General features: G+C 38.8%; 1 protein-coding gene across 1 annotated transcript in view; it reads right to left on the bottom strand.

Moving 5' to 3' along the window:
• Positions 1–24,492, bottom strand: part of cacna1da (calcium channel, voltage-dependent, L type, alpha 1D subunit, a) — a 504,619-nt gene that overhangs the window by 9,125 nt on the left and 471,002 nt on the right. Inside the window, exons 43-47 of the mRNA XM_048606392.1 lie at positions 22,148–22,515; positions 16,630–16,779; positions 15,832–15,998; positions 12,488–12,609; positions 7,581–7,901 (exon numbers count right to left, since the gene is read on the bottom strand). Coding sequence (XP_048462349.1) covers positions 7,581–7,901; positions 12,488–12,609; positions 15,832–15,998; positions 16,630–16,779; positions 22,148–22,515 — 1,128 coding nt within the window. The remainder of the gene's footprint in view (positions 1–7,580; positions 7,902–12,487; positions 12,610–15,831; positions 15,999–16,629; positions 16,780–22,147; positions 22,516–24,492) is intronic.

The following is a 24,492-nucleotide window of genomic DNA, read 5'->3' as shown; positions in this document are numbered from 1 at the left end:
GAGAGAGTGGGAGGCGGATAGAAGAGGGATAGAGGAGAGGATAGGTGGAGAGGAAACAAACAGGTCGAAGAGGCGGGGATGGAGCCAGTAAAGGTGAGTGTAGGTAGGGAGTTAGGAAGGGGATAGGTCAGTCCAGGGAGGACGGACAGGTCAAGGGGGCGGGATGAGGTTGGTCGGTAGGAGATGGAGGTGCGGCTTGAGGTGGGAGGAGGGGATAGGTGGGAGGAAGAACAGGTTAGGGAGGCAGGGACGAGCTGGACTGGTTTTGGGATGCGGTAGGGGGAGGGGAGATTTTGAAACTTGTGAAATCCACATTGATACCATTGGGCTGCAGGGTTCCCAAGCGGAATATGAGTTGCTGTTCCTGCAACCTTCGGGTGGCATCGTTGTGGCACTGCAGGAGGCCCAGGATGGACATGTCGTCTGAGGAATGGGAGGGGGAGTTGAAATGGTTCGCGACTGGGAGGTGCAGTTGTTTGTTGCGAACCGAGCGTAAGTGTTCTGCAAAGCGGTCCCCGAGTCTCCGCTTGGTTTCCCCGATGTAGAGGAAGCCACACCGGGTACAGCGGATGCAGTATACCACATTGGCAGATGTGCAGGTGAACATCTGCTTGATGTGGAAAGTCTTCTTGGGGCCTGGAGGGAGGAGGTATGGGGGTATGCTGTGTTCATCCAGCCCTGCACCTTGTTGTCTCGGATTCTCCAGCATCTGCAGTTCCTACTATCTCGGAGTCCATTATAAGTGATTTAATAGCAGAACACTTGGAAAACAATGACAGGATCAGACAGAATTGGCACGGATTAATGAAAGGAAAATCATGCTTTACAAATCTATTAGAATCTTTTAAGGATGTAACCAGTAGATGTGATTTACTTGGACTTTCAGAAATTTTTCAATAAGGTCCCAAATAACAGATTAGCATATAAAATTAAAGTACATAGGATTGGGGGTAGTTTACCACAGAGATCGAGAAGTGGTTGGCCGACAAACATATTGCAGGAATAAACAAGTCTTTTTCCAGTGGCTGGCAGCAACTAGTCCTTGCATCCTCGCTGTTCACAGTATATGTTAGTGAGTTAGATGAGGGAACTAAATTTAATATTTCCAAGTTTGCAGATGACACAAAGCTGGGTGGGAAGGTGAACTGTGAGGAGGATGCTGAGATGCTTCAGTGTGATTTGGATGTTGAGAGTAACAAATCATAGAGTACAGAAGACGACCTTTGGCTCAACAAGTCTGCACCAACAGAAGCTACTGTAAATCTATACTAACCCCACAAGTTAAGAGAGGGGGCAAATGCAGATTTCTGGGGATTGCAGCACTGACAAATGAAGAGAGATTGAATCAGTTAGGACTATATTCACTGGAGTTTCTGTTGGGGAGGCACATAGAAATCCATAAAATTCTAACAGGATTTGACAGGGTAAACACAGAAAGGATGTGCCTGATGACCAGTAAGTCCAGAACCAGGGGTAACAGGCTAAGGATATGGTGTAGGCCATTTAAAACTGAGCGTGAGGAATTTTTCATTGAGAGGTGAGCCTGTGGAATTCTCACAGAAAGCGGAAACATTGAATGTTTTCAAAGAGTCAGATATAGTTTAGATTCATAGAGTTGTACAGTATGGAAACAGACCCTTCAGTCCAACTCATCCGTGCCGACCAGGTATCCTAAATTAATCTAGTCCCATTTGACCCATATCCCTCTAAACCCTTCCTTTCATATACTCATCCTTTCATATAGCTATCCAGAACTTCAGCATTAAGTATATATTCTATATAATAAATATATTGTTGACTGGGATATTCTAAAGTATTCAGGAACCTATTTGAATAACTGTTGTACTTTTAAAACAGCTCAAAATTTGGAATTAAAAATCTCTGGTCAAGTGTGTAATTTCACCACTAGGTATGATACTAAACTATCCTAATATACAGAAAGTTTAGTTTTGCTTTACAGTAGACTAATGATCTTTAATTGTGAATGACCTGCGATTGGTAATTTTTAAAAATGTTAGAGCCCCTAGTCCTGATTGTGACCTATTGATTGTTGCTGCATCATGTTTGTGAGAAAAGATTGGCTAAGGACAGATCTGGGCTCCGATATTCTGACTCCATCATCGAATACCCTGTTAACAGACAATACATTGGTTCAAGCAGAGGAAACATATGCCAGACTGAAAGACTGCTCTACTCAGAGTTTAGTGGCAGCAGGAAACTCCTCAGAGAACAACAGAAAGGCTTTAGGAATGTCCTCAGAGGATCCCTGAAGCAGTCAAACATCTCTGATTCATGGGAGACCCTGGCTTGTGACCAATCAAAAAAGGTTCCTTCAACAAGGCACCAAAACACATTGAGAGACTTAGAGAGTCATACAGCATCGAAACAGACCCTTCAGTACAATTCGTCCATACCAACCAAGTTTCCCACTTTCATGGGAACATGCAGAGACAGATTTGGGGCATCAGAGGGGACACACAAGCTACATAAGCTGGGAGGAGAGGAGGTCTTGTCTCACAAACTTAGTTCTTTGGGCTAAGAGGATCTGGGTAAAAAGGGGAAACAGAATCCTGAGTTAGACGATCAGCCATGATCGTATTGTATTAAGGGCGGGCTTGAAGGATCGAATGGCGTATTCCTGCTTCTGTGCTCTATATTTCTATGTCTACCCTCTCAGGTGCTTGTAAAAGGTCCCATGGAAATATTTTAAAGAGCAGGGGTGTCTTTCACAGACATGAAAATGACCTAATAATCTAGCTGCCTGTCAATCAATATTATAAAACCAAATTATCTGGTAATTTTCACAGATAGACATGAGGGTATTCAGGCATGAGCAGTAGGAAGACAAATACTTTCCACAAACAAGCAATTACACGAAGTATTGAAAAGCTTTGGCTTAAAGTGTTAATTTAGTTTAAACATGAGGTGCTGCATTTTGGAAAGGCAAATCAGGGTAGAACTTATACACTTAATGGTAAGTCCTGGGGAATGTTGCTGAACGAAAAGACCTTGGAGTGCAGGTTCATAGTTCCTTGAAAGTGGAATCGCAGGTAGATAGGATGGTGAAGAGAGCGTTTGGTATGCTTGCCTTTATTGGTCACTGCATTGAGTATAGGAGTTCATGCTGCGGTTGTACAGGATATTGGTTAGGCCACTTTTGGAATACTGCATTCAGTTCTGGTCTCCCTACTATAGGAAAGATGTTGTGAAACTTGAAAGGATTCTGAAAAGATTTACAAGGATGTTGCCAGAATTGGAAGGTTTGAGCGATAGGGAAAGGCTGGGGCTATTTTCCCTGGAGCGTCGGAGGCTGAGGGGTGACCTTACAGAAGTTTGTAAAATCATGAGGAGGCATGGATAGGGTAAATAGACAAGGTCTTTTCCCCAGGGTGGGGGAGTCCAAAACTAGAGGGCATAGGTTTAAGGTAAGGGGGGAAAGATTTAAGAAGTCCCTCAGAGGCAACTTTTTCATGCAGAGGATGGTGCATGTATGGAACGAGCTGCCAGAGGAAGTGGTGGAAGCTGGTACAGTTACAACATTTAAAAGGCATCTGGATGGGTATACAAATAGGAAGGATTTAGAGGGATAGGGACAAAATACTGGCAAAGGGGACTAGATTTATTTAGGATATCTGGTCAGCATGGATGAGCTGTACATCTCTATGACTATGAATGAGTTTCTTGCTTATGTGCTGTTATCTTTCATGGCATCACAATTCTGCAGTGTAGAATATTACTCAAAAGGGAAAGGGAGGGTGAACAAACCCCAAGCTCCCTGAATGGAAAAGGAGATAGAAATTTAGAATAAAGTGTGCTATGACAGTCTTCAGGTAGAAAGTACAATTGCAAACCAAGGGGAATACAGAAGGTTCAGAGGGGAGATGAAAAAGTATTTCAGCAAAAAGGGATTACGAGAAAAGAAAACATAAAGAATCTCAAAGTCATCTATAGGCACTTCAGGTGAAAGGATTAGAGTTGATTAGGGACCGAAAAGAGGATTTACATATGGGAGCAAGTGGCGTGACTGAGGTGTTAAATGAATATTTGCACCTGTTTTTACCAAGAAGCTACCCAAGCTGTTGTGACCAGAAGGTTTGAAATTGATAAAACACCAGAACTACATGAGATGCGTCCTAGGATATTGAAGGAAGTCAGCATGGAAATTGCAGGGACACTTGACATAATTTTTCAGTCTTCACTAGACTCAGGGGAGGTGCCAGAAGACTAGAGAATTGCAAACGTAGGGCAAATCGCAAATAAGGGCAAATGCCCTTATTCGCAAAGGTTAAGCTAAACAATTACGGACTAGTTACTTAAACTTCAGTGGTCAGAAAACTTCTAGAAACAATTATTCAGGAAAGAATTAGTAGTCACATTGAAAAAAGTGTGTTGATTGGGAAAAGCCAGCATGAATTTCTAAAGGGGAAAATCAGAAAATTGCTAGAATTTCTTTTTGAAGAGCGAACAGAAAAGGCTGATAAAAGTAAAGCTGTTCATGTGCGCATGCACATCCAGATGACATTTGATAACCAGGGCGCACAGCAGACGTGAAAAAAATCTATAGCTCATGGAACAAGAGAGAGACAGTAGCAACAGTGTTACAAAATTGGCTTACTGATAGGAGAGAGAGAGAGAGTGTAGTGGTCAATGAATATTTTTGGGCTGGAGCAAGGTTTGTGGTGGAGTTTCTTAGAGGTAGTTTTGGGACCCTTACATTTCCTGATAGATATTGATCATCTAGATCTTGGTGTGCTGGGTTCAACTTAAATACTTGCAGATGATACAAAACTTGGAAGCATTCTAAGTTGTGAGGATGGCAGTGTAGAACTCCAAAAGGACATAGACAAGTTGGTGGAGTGAGCAGGTGGATGGTAAATGAAGTTCAATGCACAGAAGTGAGATGTGATGTACTTTGGTCAGAAGAACATGGACAGAAATACAAAGTAGGGGATATGATACTTAAAGAATGCAGAAGTAGAAGGACCTGGGTATATATGTACATAGACCAGCAAAGGTGGCAGGACAGGTGGAGAGTGCAGTCAATAAAGCATATAGTATCCTGGGTTTTTTATAGAGTACAAAGCAAGGAGGTTATGCTGTGACAGTAGTTAGAAATTAGCTGAAACATTGTGTACAATTCTGGACACCATTCTGTAGGAAGGATGTGAGTACATTGGAGAATCTAGAGAAGGGATTTCTAAAAAAAAAGTTCAAAGGATAAGAAACTTAAGCTGTGGGGATAGAATGAAGAGATTGGGACTGTTCTCCTTGGAGGCAAGAAGGCCAAAAGAAGATTTATAGAAATGTTCAAATTAAAAGTCTGGATAGGATAGCAAGAAATTTGTCCCCACTTGTAGAAGGATCAAGAATGAGAGGGCGCAGATTTCAGTGATTTGCAATGTGCAACAGCTTGGGGGAAAAGGCAAGATGATAGCACTGAACCATAATGCTATTTGGATAACTACTGTAGATATGATGGGCCAAATGGTCTTCTGCACTGTGGCTATTCTGTGATACTATGTGCCCATCTTCTGGGATTCTGCCACAATGTCCTAATAACAGGAGTCAATGTTACCTGTATTTGGAACTTTTGTGGAAGCTCAAATGGCTGCAATAAAGCTTTGCTTTTGAGAACAATTTATCTACTTTGGCCAGGTTAGTTGACACGGGGTCACTCATCTTCTATAATGTGCAGTCAACAAGATCAGTGAAAGTGCTGGTGCAAATCTCACAGGAGCAATGTTGTTGCTACAGGTGGGGTTTATATTGTCCTGTAATGATCCGTGAATGTCTGATCCTTACCACATTCCTAACTTCTATCCAAAATAGTGTCAGTATGGAAGCTGGAACAGGCAGCAGCTGAAATGCAGTTCCGCCGTCACATCATGAGAATCTCAAGGATCACAATATCTGAAACAATAGCCTTCCAACAGTTTGGCTGAGGCCAGTACAGCACTACTGTTTGGAGTAGTAGACTCTAAACATTTTTGGAAAAAAAAACACACATGCTTTTCACTGGTATGTGAAATAAACTGATTGAAATTATTGTACTGGAAATTAATAATTTTAATCATTTCTGACTGATTTAGTGCTGTTATGGAAGCGTCCATGTCTGTACTGTATCAATACATCGTTGAAATATAAGTTAACTTAATGAATGAGTTCTTCAAGGCAGGTTTAAAGGGAATGGTGAAGGATGTAGTAAGTATTATAAATGCAGAAGGGCATCGTGTAACATTTCAAGGCAGGATAATAAGCAGTCAGAGGAATTGCTATGCATTTATGTCCTCCCTTTCATACTTTGCTTAAAAGGTGCTTACTGTTTCCTCTATCTGCTAACTCTTCATCTTCATCTTAGATTTCCTAGTCTGATGAAATTTGCTGCTCTGCTTCTTCTAATTTCAGTCCTCCAGTCTTGTTGGATTTTTTTTTTTTTTTTTTTAAACAGGTTTCAGCATACCACTCCTGTGGGAAACTCTGTGGGACAAATAGTATGGAGGCCCCAGTCATGTCTGGCTAGTTTAACCCAAGTTTCAGGAACTTTATGTTTTGGTAACACTCATTCAGCAATGATTCTATGCCCTTCAATGTACAGGCAAGATGGGGTTGAGAATGGGTTTCATTAGCGTCTGTCCCAGCTGTCATTCACTTCAATGGAAAAGACAATAGGTAGGGTGTAATGTGGCTGATTGGATTGCTGTGGAGAATGCCAACATGGAATCAATGGACAGAACGTCCTCTTTTAGTGCCCATAAAGATTCCACAATGAGTGACTAATCTGTTATTGCCTGTTTTGCATCCGAGTCAATGTTGAAATTTAAAATATGGTCTCAGTAGAGTGCTGCAGAACTGCTGATACTCAGACTGTGGCACCCTGCATTGTGCAAAATTTATCTTTGGTAATAATGTCATTTCAGTCAGTTAACATAAATTGTACCAAAATCAAGCAGTGGGTTATCTAACCTCACCTTGTCAAATACTGCTGACAACCATTAAAATTATCCTGCTCCTGAAGGGAGATTAGAAGGAGCAAAGGTATTATTGTCATACCATGTCCAACCTGGTGTTCATAATATGCTGTCAGTCAGCAGTATTTTCTCTCTTTAAGCTGTAGTCATGCATATCAAAGGGAATTAAATTCAGTGCTCCTCATGCAAGATGGTTTAATAATTTAAACTGCTACCAAGACGTTCACAAGCTGAAATTACAGGGCTGTTTATTTCTCATAAAGCATTTTTGTCTCAGTTAGGTCAGTATCAACAGGTTTATATGTGCTTGTTGAATGAAGGTATAATCAGCAAAAGGAGTCAAGAAGTAATATTTTCCATTCTTCCAGCCCGTTTAAACTAACCCTAATGCTGATTAACCACATTCTGTTATTGGAGACCAGAGTCAATGTCAGGGACTCCACTTTCTCACTTGAAGGATGATGTCTGACACCCAGGTTAGAAAGGAATGGTGAGAAAATAAAACAAAACAGACCAATGGAATATTGGACTACATCATATATAGATTGTTTTCACAATGCTTGAACATGAACATCATTACACATTATATCACGAGAAAGGTTGAATACTTACAGCTTCTACCAGACTGTCTGCACTCCCTCGTTTGTCATAATATCGTTGTAAGAAGTTATTGGGAACAGCTAGATTTGATGGTGTATAGATTTTGTAAGGAATGTCAATATCGTCGGTATACCAAGAGCTCCTGCTCATTGAGGGAGGATTACTATTCATATTTTCTCTGGATTCAACACGATCTACACGGATCAGAGGAGTGTAGTATGGAGAGCGCTCTTTGCTGGGTGGTGTAGCAGGAGGTGTTGCCCATGACCGTGTTGATCGTGCTGGTGACAGTCTTCTACTTTTGTAAGAATCCATTCCTGCCACAGCCATAACCTATTTATTCATAGAGAGAGAAATTAATTGTACAAATATAATCACAGAATCCATCATTTTTTATAATTGTACAGAAAAATAAACATGAATCGAAGTTTAATAGATGGTTTCCCAATCCCGTTGCAATACATTGCCACTATAGTCAAAGAGAAATTTAAAGCACCAGCAGTCACTGTAAATTACTGAAGCATTTGGTTCTGAATTTAATTCATGGAAACTTCACCTTATCCCGTGCTGGCAAAATATCTGTCAGTGTGTAAACAGTAAGATGATCCACAGAATGAATCTATGACGCTTCCTACTATCACTGACTTTTTTTTACTACTCACTTTTCCCACAGGTCTCATGCATATAAGTTGTCTTGAATTGTGGCGCCAAAGTGAAGTAGTGCATTTTACACATGACCAGAGTTTATTTACTATTGCAGTTGAGTTCTCTATTGGTAAAGAAACACTATTTACAATGCCATATGTAGAGAGATAAATAGAAATTTGAGTTATTGTTTTAAAATTGATGATTTAGCTTTGACTCTCCAGTTTATAACATGCTTGAACAAGTTGATGTATAATGAATCTGAGTTCTGAGCAAATTTACTCTCTGTTCCTGTAATTGTGAGCAGATTGGAATAATGTTATATATATATATATGTTTTTAGAAACAGGAATAGGAAGGAGGGAGGCGGGGGAGGTGATGGGCTAGTGGTATTATCGCTGGACTGTTAATCCAGAGACCCAGATAACGTTCTGGGGACCTGGGTTTGAATCCTGCCACTGCAGATGGTGGAATGCATATTCAATAAATATCTGGAATTAAGAATCTAACAATGACAGTGAATCCATTGTCGGAAAACCCATCTGGTTTGCTAATGTCGTTTAGGAAAGGAAACTGCCATTCTTATGTGGTCTGCCTTATGTGTGACTCCAGACCCACAGCAATGTGGTTGACTCTTAACTGCCCTTTGGGCAATTAGGGATGGGCAATAAATGCTGCCTAGCCAGCGATGCCCCTCATCCCGTGAATGAATAAAGAAAGAAAAAGGAACAAATCTGAGGATCGGGCGGGTTGTAGAATTCATCAAAAGAGGATCAAGGAACTGATAAAGGAAAAATAGACCATAATCTAAACTAGGAAAAGGCTTGAAAACAAACTGTTTGTAAAAAAGAAAATGTTTGACTAAGATAAACGTGGGTCCATTACAGGTAGAGTCAGCAGAATTCATCACAGGGAACAGAGAAATGGCAGAGATACCAAATTGTTACGTTATGTTGTTTTCACTGAGGAAAATACATGAAATTTACAAGAATTAGAGACCAGTAGGACTAGGGAGAATGTGGAATTGACATATATTAGTAAAAAGGTTCTTCTGGAGAAATGAATGTAACTGAAGATTGATAACTCCACCTGACCTGATAATATCAGCATAGAAACATTGAAGACAGGAGCAGGAATAGGCCATTTGACCCCTCAAACCTGATCCACCATTCATATGATCATGGCTGATCATTGAGCTCAATATTCTAATCCCCCACCCCGGCCATCTGTTGACCCCTTTAGCCACAACAACTATATCTACCACCTTTTTGAGAATACAGTGTTTTGGCCTCAACCACTTTCTGTGGTCGTGAATTCTACAGGCTCACCAGTCTCTGGGTGAAGAGGTTTCTCTTTACCTTAGTCTTAAAATGTTTACACCTCATCAAGGGCAGCACAGTGGCTCAGTGGTCAGCACTGCTGCCTCACAGTGCCAGGCACTCAGGTTTGATTCCAGCCTCGGGCAACTGTGTGTGGAGTTTGCACATTCTCCCTGTGTCTGCATGGGTTTATTCCAAGAGCTCTGGTTTCCTCCCACAGTCCAAAGATGTGATGGTTAGGTGGATTGGCCATACTAAATTGCCTCATTATGTCCAGGGAGGATGTGCAGGCAAGGTGGATTAGCCATGGGAAATGTGGGGTTACAGGGATAGGGTAGAGGGTAAGTCTGGGTGAGATGCTCTTTGGAAGGTCAGTCTAGACTCGATGGGCTGAACGGCCAGCTTCCAAGTTGTAGGGATTCTATGATTATCCTTAAACTAAGACCCCTGGTTCTTGACTCCCCCATAATCCACATTCCAGAGTGTTGAAAGAGGTAGCCGTGGATATAGTAGACATATTGGTGATCACCTTCAAAATTCCATAGGTTCTGGAAGGGTTCCTACAAATTGGAAGCTAGCAAATGTTAGCCCACTATTTAGGAGGGAAGGAGAGAGAAAACAGAGAACTACAGGCCTTAAATCTTATATCACTAGTAAGAAAAATGCTAGAGTATTATAAAGGATGTGATAAATATACACTTTGGATAATTATGAAGTGATTAGAAATAGCATGGATTTGTGAATGGGAAATTGTGTTTGACAAATCTTTTTTTGGAAAATGTTACCAACAGAATTGATAAAGGGTAATGGGTGGCCATAGTACACTTCGATTTTCAGAAGGCGTTTGAGAAAGCGCCCCACAAGAGATTGCTTAATACAATTATAACAAATGGGATTAGAGGCAATGTACTAGCATGGATTAAAGATTAGCCAACAGGCAGAAAACATGGAGATGGTTATAAATGTGGTCATCCTTGCATTGGCAGGCTGTGACTAATGGGGTACCACAAGAATCATACTTGGGCACGAGATATTCACAATACATACTAGTGATTTGGACATGGAGACCAAATATGATATTTTCAACTCATGGATGACACAGAACTAAGTGGGAATGAATGTTGTGAGGAATTCACATTTGGTCTATAACCCTTTAAACCCTTCCTATTCATGTACCCATCCAGGTTCCTTTTAAATCTTGGAATTGTACCAGCCTCCACCACTTCCTCTAGCAGCTCATTCCATATATGCACCACCCTCTGTGTGAAAAAAATTGTCCCTCAGGTCTCTTTTAAACCTTTAACCTTAAAACTATGCTGTCTAGTTTTGGACTCCCCTACCTTGGGAAAAAGACCTTGACTATTCACCCTATCCACACCCCTCATAATTTTATAAACCTCTATAAGGTCACCCGTCAACCCCCGATGCTCAGGAAAATAGCCCCAGCCTGTTCAGCCTCTCCATATAAAAAGCTCAAACCCTCCAACCCTGGCAACATCCTCGTAAATCTTTTCTGCATTCTTTCAAGTTATAGCAGGAAGACCAGAATTGAATGCAGTATTCCAAAATTGGCCTAAACAATGTCCTGTGTACCCGCAACATGACATCCCAATAATTTTTTTTATTGCAAAAGCATTTGAGTACAAGTGTAGTAAAGACTTGCATCAATTGTATAGCACTTAGTTAGACTGTACTTGGACTACTGTATATAGTTTTGATTCCCTAACATTTGGAATGATACTATTGATACAAAGGGATTGCAACAAAGGTTCATCAGACTAATTCTTAGGATGGCGGGACTGCCAGTGAAGGGGGATTGGGGAAGCTAGACTTGTAGTCTCTCGAGCTTGAAGAATGAGAAGTTAACTTACTGAAAACTGCAAAGTACTTAAAAGGATAGACAGTGTTGATGAAGGCTAGATGTTTCCCCTGGTTGAGGAGTCTAGAACCAGAGGACACAATTTCAAAATATGGGTAAGGCTACTTAGGACTTAGATGAGAAGAATTTTGTTTTACTCAGAGACTTGTGAATCTTTGGAATTCTCTATGATTAACAGTTTCCTTAATGACTGTGAAATAAAGGGATGTGGGAGTAGTGTGGGAAAAACGTATTAAAGTGAATGATCAGGCATGATCATATCGAATGGCAAAGCCATCTCAATGGGCTGAATAGCTTACTCCTATTCCTATGTTTCTTTACATAATGTACAATTTTCATTGTAAAATGATTGGTAGAGTTTTATGATAGAAAACGTGCACTTAAGTAAAAAAAAATGTGGCGCAGCTTACTGAGAGGCCCAGGTTCAAGTCTTAACTGCACCAGAGGTGTGTAATAACATCTCTGATCAGGTTGATTAGAAAAGTAGGTTTTAAAAAATGGTGCACAAGACATATATGATCAAAAGTTACTTTCCTAGCTACTGGATGCTTTAACGAATTATGTTTTAATTATTTTGTGATGTATCATTTGTTATACACCACATATAATGTGCTAGAATTTATTTTCCCCTCCATTATTCGTCAATTTCCTTGTCTCATGAATATAGTGATTCCTCACTGGCATCATTACTTCTACAATTTCAAGCAAATACAATTCTTGATATAATAAGGTAGACTTGAGCAAAGGCTACAACATAAGCAAGCCTGCTTCTGCTTGCATATCTATGCACACAATTTCACATCAGCTCCATCTGACCAGGTACATCATAAATGTGATGAAAAAGTGAATTAACCTGGCTTGTTGTAATTCTGTATTATTCAGCTTTTCACCACCATAACTTAGTGAGGAAACTTGTTGAAAACAGTCCTGGAAAGAACTCTAGTATTGGCAGCAATTTTACAATTGCATTTATCATCATCCTTAGTCATTTGAGAAATTTTGTTTGGTGAAGCAGTATATGATCATTTTCATATCAGATGAAGAATCAACAGATGCGTTGAATTCAAGATATTTACCTGGTGTTGCATTAAATGTAGTGGAAGAGCCGTACGCTGTTGGAATATAGGCGATAGTGAGACATCATCTTGACTATTTTGTCTGCGTAGACACTCAAAATTGAAAGAGGGCCTTCGATTTGCTGCAAAAACAAGTTTATTATAATGAGTAAATATAACAAAACTTATATTTTCATAGCACATTTAACACAATAAGATAAATCAAAGTTCTTCATCAGAGCATTGTAAAAAACAATGACAGCAAGCTAAGTAAGGAAATCAGATCACATGACCGAAAGCTTAATCAGAGGGTAAGTTTTAAGGACCATTTTGAAGGAAGAAAGCAAGTTAGAAAGATGTAGATAGGGAATTACAGAACATACGGCCTAGGCAGCTGAATGCAAGACCACCAATGGAAGAGCAATTAAAATCAAGGATGTTTAAGAGTTCAGAATTAGAATAGTATAATAATCATGGAGGACATTACAGAGGTGGTGAGAGGCAAGGCCACGCGGAAATGTGGAAAGAGAAGAATTTCAAAAACAAGGCATTGCTCGATCAGGTGTCAATGTAGGTCAGTGAGTACAGGGATGATAGAGAAATGACACTTGATATGATTTAAGACATGGGAGGCAGAGTTTTGGATGACCTCAAGTTTACAAAGGGTGGGAATGTGGGAAAGCAGCAAGGACTGCTTAGAATAATGAAGTCATCAGATAACAAAGGCATGAGTGAAGGTTTCAGCAGCAGGTATAAGCTACGATAGGAGCAATATTTTGGAGATGAAAATAGGTAGTCAAAGTGATAGCACAAATGCTTGGATGAAAGCTCATTTCAGGCACAAATATGACACTAAAGTTGCTAACAGATTGGCTTTGTCTCAGTCAGTTGCCAGGGAGAGGGATAGAGCCTAGTCCAAAGAGTTAACATCAGGATACAACCAAATTACTCTTGCAAAAGCAAATTAAAACAAAACTGAAGCGACAAGTAATAACAATGATGAGTGACAAAACCAAAATGAAATGACGAAGTGGACTTCACTTTTTAAAATGCCAAGTCATTGTCAGAGCTGAGCATTGGACAGTCCATCAGAGTGAAAATCTTCAAAGCTCTCAACCATGTGGCAATTGGGACTTGTGCCAAGCAACTGTCAGTTCAATCAAATGCGGTGAATGTATATTGTTGCAATTACTGACATATATATGAACAACTACAGCAGCTGTGCCTCCGCTGTCAGCAATTCATCAAGAAGATGTGAATTCATCACCAGAGCACAGTATAAAATGACACCCTCAGAGGTCCAAAGAAATGGACCAGCAACAGTTACTATTGCATGGCACTCACCATGGGTATAGCACTGCCCAGAGAAGAAATATTATCCAAGGAATAAGAAAATGCCAGGTGAACAGAGATCGACAAATGCATATGGGCCATTAGGAGACCAGAACAATTTTAAGACTAAGTTTGCAATGCACAAACTTGCTTTCTGGGTTCTAGAGATTAAGCAGCAGCAGGAGTCACTGAAGTGCATCCATGAGGCAGAGAACTGGGTGGCTAGCACATCCAGAGGGGTAGTTACACTGCAGATTAGGGGCATGCAGGTAGACAGGGAATGGGGTGATCGCCAGGTGATCTAAGAGAAACAGAAGGTAGTGCAGGAGCCCCAGGGTCCAGCTCACTGATTGGCTTTCCATTCTGGATATCTGTGAGAGGGATGCACTGTTGGAAGAGTGCAGTAAAAGCCAAATCCATGGCACCACAGTTGGCCCAGCTGTACAGTAGAGGAGGAACAGTTAGGGGAACAGACTGGTGCTTCTGTGACCTTCAATGTGACTCTTATAGTAATAGAGACATACGGCACAGAAACAGACCAAATGGTTTATTACCTCCTTGGTGCTAGGATCAGGGATGTCACAGGATGGTTGTAGGACATTCTTCTGGGAGAGGGCAGACAGTCAGAGGTCCTGGTCCACATTGGTACTAACGATGCAGGTAGGAAGAGGGATTTGATTCTGCAATCTGAATTTGGGGAGCTAGATAGAAAACCAGCAAACAGGAACTCTTAAAAGTAACCATCTCCGGATTACTCTTAATGCCACATACAAGTAGACTTCTGAAGAAAGTTACAGGTCATGTAATCAAAGGGACAGTAGCAATGTAGATACAAAATTGTCTAAGTATTAGACAGTAATGATTTAATGGGTTTTTTTTGGTTGGAAGAAGATTTGTCATGGAATTCCCTAGGTGTCAGTTCTGGGACTCTTGCTTCTCCTGATGTATATAAATGATCTAGATCTTGGTGCGCAGGAGCCAATTTTAAAGTCTGTATGACACAAAACATGAGAGAATTTTAAATTTAATAGGACAATGTAGAACCAATGTATATTGCGTAACTGGCATAACTTGTAACTGCAAGTGACAGCACATGCCAGTTTCTTTATAAAAATGGGGACTGTCTGTGTCAGCCATTAAACTTCAAACACCTAACACCCTGTCCACAGGAATTCTTTACTGAAGCTGTTTGTCTCTTGCTTTTATAGAATGTTCTTAAAAATAACTTGTCTTCATTACACCTCTATCGGATTCCATCCTTCGCTTTTTGCTCATGTAAAGCATAGCACGTACAGTCCAAGACCCTACACACAATGCTGTTAATACTGTTTGTACGGATACAAATCTGTTTAAAAACTGGGATAATGCCAGTTCTTGGAATTGTGAGAATAATTCAGTTGAGAGCAAGCCTTCTGCTCTTGCAGAAGAATATTTTATTCTCCAAACTGAATGCAAATACCAAACATAAGTAGTGGCAGAGCCATCAGTGGTGGCTTTACATGTGCAGTATGCCGCTTTTCATTTATGAAAAAGGTGATAATAATGACATGGTTAATTGAATCTAAAACTTGATCAATTTAAAAAACCTCCTGAATGTATATTTTGAGCAATTAAAAGAGAAAAGCCCTCTTACTGGTTTGTAACTATACACGATGTGTGGAAAATGAAGCAGCCTCTAAGCATTCACCAGCTATTCCCTACGTTGTACAGAAATAAGTGTTTGTTTCCCCAGTTCATTGCATTTGCATTCAATTGGATTCCACTAGTTTTACTAACCAGTGAAAGACAAACCTTGTCTTTTTCTGAAATTTCTGGCAAGTCTTATGACTTTACAATGTTCATTACAATAGTAAAATTTCAATAAATTTGTGCCAAGAGCTCCTATAAAGTAAACTTACATTTGAAAACTTCAAATAGTATTTTTCAGTACTGTTTTGTCAGATTAGTCAATAAATAGAATGTGCCAATGTAAACATTAAAATGAATTAAACATGTACAAAAATGTTATTGAACTGGTCTAAGAAACTATTCACCTATAGGTGTTGGTGGAAGCAATCGTCGCTTAGGTGAGCGCCGGTATCCAGCATAACTGCTCGGCTCATCTTCCTCATAGTAACCACAGGGGTGATGGTAACCCTTTGGTCTTTCAAAATCCAGGTCATTACTTTGAATTTGATTCTGATAGTCACTATGTATTTGCCTTCGTTGCATAAAGAAAATTCGAAGAAAAGGAACATAATAAAACATTTTTCAGACAGTATACGGCTATTATCAGACTAACATATTTGAATTACAACTTATACTTTCTTGTAGTCTTGATTATGCACCACTAGGTAGATCTATCAATGACTGTTAGGGCTAACACTAACATAATTAATTGGCTTAATGTGTATGTTAAAATGTGCAAATGGTTACAAAAAAAACAAAAACAGTGAGTGCAATAATTGTACAGAGTGAATGTTGGCAGCCCTTGCTGACTTGTTGCACTTAGGCCAGCATTGGACCCAAAGATGACAGTGCACTTCTTCCTCTATAACACAAATTTGTGAAATGGAAATCTTATAAATCTTTTATTCTGAAAGAATCTGTTAAATTTATCGAGTTACACTTCCCTTAATTTTATTTTCACAAATGATATAACATGGAGAAGCAACCAATGTGATTGCTACCTGCAGCAAATATTGAAAATTAACTCCTGATTAATGTGAAAATGGTTTTAAAACTGATCATATATAAGCGGTGAGACTACTGATGCTTTCAATACGAAAGGAACTTTTATTTTTCCAAAATTGATTAACAAGATAGATACAGTCATGATGCAGTTATCTCACCTATCCACTGACTGCATGCTGTCTTCTTCATAATACTCCTCCCCACTAAAATATTCCTGATCTCCTGAATACTGCTCATCCTCAAACCAGTCATCTGGCTTTGGTTCCTCTTGAGAAACGGTAGGCACAAAACCATCACCTGAATCAGATCTATGGTAAATTAAAGCACAACATTAAAATACAGCTTGTTTTTTCCAAAAATTAGATTCTGCATTTTGATGTTACTGTTAATATATGCAATTCACAAATACAAATGCAATTAAAAATATCAAAACATTTTATGATTGTAACAAAATACTGTTAGGAAAACAATAATATTTCTGAAGGTATCAAAATTAATGCTTCAATATTTAAACTATAACAAATCAAAACAACTTTTAAGATTTAAAAAAGACATAAAATGCTGGAAATATATATCAGTACTGAGGAAGGGCCATTGAATTGAAACTATAGATCAGTTCTTTGCTTTAAAGATGCTGTCTGATCTGACTGAGTATTTCCAGCATTTTCCATTTCATTATAATTCCAAGGATTCACAATTCTTTGTTTTTGTACCATCAAAATAATATATTAAACGTATTATTATTTGAACAATTCAAATATATGTCAATATTAAAGGACATACCTAATGTTAGTTTCATAATACCGTGTTCTGGTCCAGAAAGTAGTTAGAAAAATAAGGTTAGAAAATACATTATATTTCAATATATTTCTAATTCCAAAATTGCTCTTTCACAAAAGCAACATTGACCTTTCAAATGAAACTGTAAAATTATGAAATCTATCAATAGTTATTGCCTGAAAACTGTTATTGTTAGTCTGTTGAGCATGTGGTCCCTAATCAGGTCAACAGCAACTTCTAGTTTTATTAAACAAGGTTATCAATCTGACAGCTAAGAATATTCTCTCAAAATCTTTTAGTTGTGAGTTGGTATTCTAGACTACCTGGCATCCTGTTACAAGTTACATTGCAAACATTTTGACAATGTTTGGCCAGGTTGTTGTTTGCTAGCAATTTACCTCAACAGTATAAAGTATTAGTACATTCCATCTTTTCCACAATAAATGCATATCTAATTGTCAAAGAATAGAACAGATTTAGCATTGATGCTGTGAAAAATCTTGCAATGCAACTACATCCCTCTTTGATCTTCCTCTGTCTCTTTATGAACACTGTTGTTGTCTCAGGGTTGCTAATCGCGGCCCAATGATGCCATGATATCACAATGGAGAAAGTAGAGGCAAGCCCCAAGAACTTGCCTAATCTAGTAGAAGAATAAACCTATGTCATGGTGAAAGGTCAAGGTGGAGTTATGGTTCCTATGAATTGTAGAGCAGGTTCAAAGACCCAAATGTGTTAATTCATACTTCTATTTATTGTGATTTTATATTTAAACCACTTCAGCAAATCAGTGCTCCAATAATATGCCATGGAGTAGTGGGATGTTATATACTATTTCTCAGTTAGTGTATACATGGGATTGACACTTCCCTACTATCTCAGCCAAAGTGACAACAAGCACAGAGGAGGATTGTGTGATGATATCTTTATGGTGCATCAACATTGTCCATCACCCAAAAATAATATAATATGATATGATATGAAATGAGAAATCGGAGTGTTTTGAAACAGACAAAAATGACTCAATTTGAGTAAATTTGGATTTGAAACTCAGATTTGCATTTTCAAGTTTTAAAAACAACATCTGTTGGTATAATACTTATTAATGTGTAGCTGCATTTTGAAAAACGTTATCTGAAAGATAATGAAGCAAAATTTTCCTTTTGAAAAGGTTAAGTTCCATGACAAAATAGGCTCAAGGCATCATCCTAACATTGCAGAATAGGAGGCCATTCAGCCAATCAAGCACCTGCCAACTCTCTGCAAAAACGATTTAGTAAGCCAAACTGCCTTTCATTTTCTTTGTGGATAAGTTTTCAGAAAATTCATTCTTCTCGTTTGTTAAATTAATTTTAGAAGTTTGTACGCAGCTGCATAATTTGTGAAACTGATCGTATGTCAATCTTCAGAGAGTGCATAGGACTTTTTCTACACCCAATGAAAAGGTAACAGGATCTCAGTTTAGTCTTTCAACTCAAAGGCACCAGTTCCAATAATGACTGGGCTTGTCACTAGCCTCCATATTCTAAAGTTAAGTAAAAGTACCATGAACTGAGGCAACTGTACATGTCAAAATGAAAGTTTGTTAAATGCATGTTTGTAAATGCACAGCTCCTCTCAATGCATTTCTAAATGTTGTATTTAGTATTGTACAAAATGGATTCTCTAGGTGAACAAAGTATTACTACCTGCTGAGATTTTAAGTGCAAGACTGACCTTTAATGAAACGTAATTAATGGCTACCAAATGTTAGGGTGTCATTGCTGATACTCACAAATCTATATTCATGGTTGAAACTACCTAGTAATTACAGTATATTAAGCTGCCACGGTAAGCATAAGTCACAGACTCATTTTAAGCCAACTGATGTAATTTGTGTTTAACACAGGCAATAAATCTTCTACTTGGCAATATTTCAATCTTGGAAACTGTGGTGAATTTACAAAAGCAAAATTACCATTTTACCATTTTAAATTTCAAACTGATGCAAGTTCAACTGGCCTTTCATTAACCCTTGGTTTGGTTGATGTGCATTTCATGGAAGTCCTCAATCTCTTTCATGGGGCTAATACCCTAATATTGACATTTTTAACAGTTGCATCTTCAGTTGGGATTGCAAGCAAAAAGTTTGTACTGCAATACTTGCAAAAATGACATCGTAGATTTGATGAATTAATGATTTGGTTAATATTATAGAAACAGTGGAGAAAGGGACTGTTGTGTATGGGAAAAACTCAATCTCCACAAAAATAACTTGTACAGCTAAAAGGGATAAACAAGAAACCAGGATCTAAGTTTAGAATAACATGATTGATTTGCAGGAAGCTATCATGTTGGAAAATGCTTTTAAAAATGTTGCAATGAAACTACCCCCAAAGTTCTAACCTGCTAACTAGCAATATCAATTGCCATTCCTGCTCTGTTTCAAGACCAGCCAGCCAAGGCGATTAGCAACTGTAAATGTGATGGCAGTGGTATTGCCAACTCTTCTTCAAACAACTACAGGTTTAATTACAGATTTACATTTTAATTACAGATGTAATAACTGATTAGCATGGCAAATGATCATTAAGCTGGACTGCAAGAAAATACACCACCTGCTGAAAAGCCAAATAATCATCTTAAATTGGAATTCAAATGGGTGACGTATGAGAGCGCAGACAGCACTATTTCTACTACTGTAAGCAATGACCTGACGCCAATTTCTGGTGAGGTTATCATCTTGAATCCTAACTCTCACTGCCCAATGCTTTGTAATATTAGTGTCTTTATTACTTTTCTGTGACTGTATTTTTGTGAGACAGATCCTGTCTTACAGTATGATTTAATGTCACACAATCAAACATAATTAAACCTTTCAAAAATATTTCCTTTTCTTCATGTTGTAGTTTTACAGGAACAGCTTAGCTATGGCACAGTTCATTCTTGAGCGCAAGTTCTTCCTTCACCAGTCCCAGTCTGGCAGCTTTGTTCTCAGAGACTAAGCCAGCTTAGTCAATAGAGGTGCCACTGAGCCAGAGTACATTCCGTACCCTTGGCTCCCCCCAGTAATTCTTGCAATCAGCAGAAGGTTTCCTTTCTCAGGTCAGATTTGATGACTTAATGGGGTTAGGAATCAGTGATGATGACTCCCAGAACAAATCCCTCCTGATTGCAGGCCACTGTGCCACCACCTCTGATTGGGTCTGTCCAGCTGATGAGACGGAACATTCCCAGGGATGGTGAGTGGGATGTCTGGGTCATTGTCTGTAAATGATGATTCAGGAGTATGACAATGGCAGGCTGTTTGACTAGTTGGTGGGACAGCTGTCCCATTCTGGCAGGGAGCCCAGATATTAATAAGCAGGATTAGTACAACAGGGTTTTCATTTCTGGTGCCTAGGTCAATAATAGGATGTGCTGTCTGGTTTCATTCCTTTCTTTAGACTTTGAGATACACCTGAAAGGCTAGCTAGGCCATTTTAGAGGCCAGTTAAGAGTCAGAGTCAGTCAGACTAAGTAAGGATGGCAGATTTCCTTCCCAAAAGGATATTAGTGAATCAAATGAGTTTTTTGACAATTGGTTTCATGTTTTTTTTATTTCCAGACTTACCAATTGACTTTAAATTTGACCAGATAGAGATTTAGTGGAATTTGAACCCATCTTCCCAGAGCATTAGTCTGGGCCTCTAGGTTACAAGTTGAGTGACATTGGTATGATTCCACCACCTCCCCCAGCCCAACCAGAATTGCAGGTTTTCTGAATTTGACTCATCACAATCTCACTGAAGAGGAACAGGGTACAAAAGCCAATAGGCAAAACCCATCTGAAGTAGTTCAACAGGAATTTCACGACCAGGGAACACATTTTCATGGTGCGAGGAGAGAGATTTTGAAAAGACATAAGAGGCAAATTTTTTACACAGAGGGTGCTTTGCATGTGGAATGAACTTCCTGATGAAGTGGTGGATACGGGTACAATTACAGCGTGTAAAAGATATTTTGATAGATATATGAATAGGAAAGGTTTGGAGGGATATGGGCCAGGAGCAGGCAGGTGAGACTAGTTTAGTTTGGGAATACGTTCAGCATGGACTGGTTGGACCGAAGGGTGCATGACTCCGTGCTGCGTGACTCTATGACTTTATGACTCTATAACAATATTGTGGCCACAGTTCCCAATTCTGGACACCTGAAGGAGGAAAAATTTTGGGGTGAGGCGACCACTTGGTGGCAAGGGGCCTAGTGGCAGGAGAAATACATGAGCCTGTGATTTCTCTCTCTAGCCCTGCTGACACATTTTGCGATTAATTAAGTATTGAAATTACTAGCACAATTAAGCCAAATTTTGTAGCATGGCTGTTTGGAGTACTTTATGGTAATGCTTACTAAACAAGGTTTTTTATTTGTTTCTATTCCAACTTATTCTTAAGAAAAACTGGTAGGATATCTGTTATAAATAAATTCCAGTTACAAACAACCTTTTTTCTGTTAACTAAAGATTTTGTTTTCAATTGATTTCACTGCAGTCATCTTTTAAATGTCTCATGTCAATGCATAGCAAAACTGAACACTTGTGCTTTAGATTAAATAAATGGCCTCATTAGATTAGTGTATATGTTAATAATGTGGCAAGTTCATTATTTAACATTGATATTTTTACATTTCATATATCAGGGAATGCATTTTCTCAACTAAAAACGCAAATTCCTTTTTCACTGTGACACATGTGCCATGCTTATTTAAAATAGAGGATGAATGTAAACTTTTTAAGGCAAACATCTGAATCCTTTTCTTATTTCAATTAATCAGTTCCCTATTTAACGAATATTTCTTCACCTTGCATTTTGATAATGAACAAATCTTAATTTTTAAGACATTGTTTACTCTATAGGACAAGCGATTGAAAGTTCTTACCTTCTGCTGCTTGACTTCTTTGGTTTTTCAATGTACGATGTGTGGGAGTTGCAATTTTTACCAGTGGCTTGCTTATGTTTTAACGACCTGGGGTGCTTTCCATTTGCAATTTTGGACACATTGGCATTATTGAGATTGACATTAGTGGAATTTGGTGATACCTTTCCCGAAAAACTGTGATTAAATTGGTTATGTGATATAGAATTCTCAAGGTTGGACAAAGGAAGTGATTTTTCAGAATCGGTTATTGGTGGAGTTGAGGGTCGTTTAACTTGCAGGGGCCGCTGTGTAACATTTGTTTGCTGGACGAAGTTTTGTTCTTTTCCAGGGACATGGTTGACATGGTTGCCAAACAGGCCACCACTTCTCTGAAAAATGTCAAAAGAAAAATAGTTAAAATTGAGTTTCATTAAGAATTATTATAAATATGATATTTAATCTTTTAATATTATTATGTATATTATATTTTTAAAAACGTTTTTCATTCATTCATAGGATGTAGGCCAGACCATGTAAGGATGGTAGTTCCCCTCCCTAAAGGACATCAGTGAACCAGATGGGTTTTTCCAGACAATCGACAATGGATCATGGTCATTAGTAGACTCTTAAGTCCAGATTTGTATTGGATTCATATTCCACAATTTGCTGTGGCAGGATTCGAACCTCGGTCCCCAGAACATCACCTGGGTCTCTGGATTAACAATGCAGCGATAAATCAGTAGGCCGTTGCCTCCCCTTATATAATGACTTCTTTAAAACAAAAGCTTTTATTTCAAGCCCAACAAAAAAATTCTGCAATTTAATGAAGGGATTGGGTCAGATTGAAGACTTCCTGTTCTACAGTCGTGAGTGAGACAGACTGAGATTTCTGACCTTATTCTGGATCCTGGAGTCAGTGTCTCAGTATAATTTGCCTTTTTGGGAAAGCCCACCAAATATAGAGCAAACCAAGCACTTAACTGAGCAGTGGTGAGCTTTTGGGATCTAGGACCCTGGATCCTCAGTGCCTTCTGCTGCTGGCCTCTTCCTTACTGAACTTCATTTGCAACACCACCAGGGAGATGGTGTGTGCTGCTGGTAATCACTGAGGAACCCCGGCATAAGTAACTGATGTTGGCAGGGAAATGATGGGGTGGAGTGTCGCAGAACAGGGGTAAGGGAGCTGTCATAAATGTTAGAATGGCTCTCAATAGCATACTCAGTGCCTTTGAAAGAGGGATAAGTGTGTTTAGTAAACTGCAATGCAAGGAAGTAAATAAAGGAATGTTACAATGAATCAGGATTGGAAGAGTCTTAAGGCAGAAGGAATAAGCTGCCTCAGGGAATTTGTATGTGTCCAGATCCCCAGAGCTTGAGATGCTCCAGACCAGTATCTCAAATTGTACATAGCAATACTGGCTTAAAGTACAAGATAAAGCAACCTGCATGTTGAGTATTCTGCCTGCCACTATACAAATACCATGCATTATAATTGACAATCTCATTATTAACAGTAGGTCACTTAATAGAAGGTCTTATTGTTGTAATGCAGAAAGGATCTTCGTGGTATGTATAATGAATGACAGAAAATGAATGAAGAAAAAGCAAAAATAACAGTAACATAAATGTGCTGCTATAAAAGGGATGAATAATGCGTAAGTGATGGAAGTTCGAGTGAATGTGTATTGGTTTCTTTCACATGCAGAATGATGCTTAATCAAAACCTAATTGAACAATAGCAATAATATTTAGTTAAATTTACTTTTCTTTTTTACTTGTTGCAGAATTTTAATTGAAAACCCCCCAATACTTATATTTGAGTTAACTGTCCAACAGTATTAGATGTGTATAAATAATGGTTTCATTGTGCATATTGCTATGTCATGGGCCCATGTGGAGCTGACAGACTCAAAACTATACATTAGTAAATTGTTGTTATTATCAATTTTTGTTCTATTACGTTATTTCCATCATCACTTTATGACTCCCTCTTATTTGATCTGTGTTAACTCTCTCCTGCATCTTTTAAATTAGGTTGCTGGACTTTACAACAATGAGTGTAGGTTTTTATTCTTTATCTTTAAAAATACTTGAAGAATCCTTTAAGTAGAAATGACTGCAATGTTTGTTAAGCCAAATGGTCTGTTCAGTTCATGGAAGATGCAGGGTGTTTAGAGTAGTAATTTTCATTGCTTTTGACAATCACATTCTTGTTGGAGACTAAAAGGGTATTTTACAATTTGGATGCTAGTTTGCATTACATCAGGGAACCTATTGACAAGGTTACATCAATAAAAGCAGAATGTGTGATCTAAACGGCCTCTTTCTAAAATTTCCTGTTACAAATACAATAACAGAAATTTCAT

This window comes from Rhincodon typus, chromosome 16, assembly GCF_021869965.1.
Source record: "Rhincodon typus isolate 14 chromosome 16, sRhiTyp1.1, whole genome shotgun sequence".
In the NCBI taxonomy this organism is placed as follows: domain Eukaryota; kingdom Metazoa; phylum Chordata; class Chondrichthyes; order Orectolobiformes; family Rhincodontidae; genus Rhincodon; species Rhincodon typus.
This window is presented reverse-complemented; position numbering and strand designations above follow the sequence as displayed.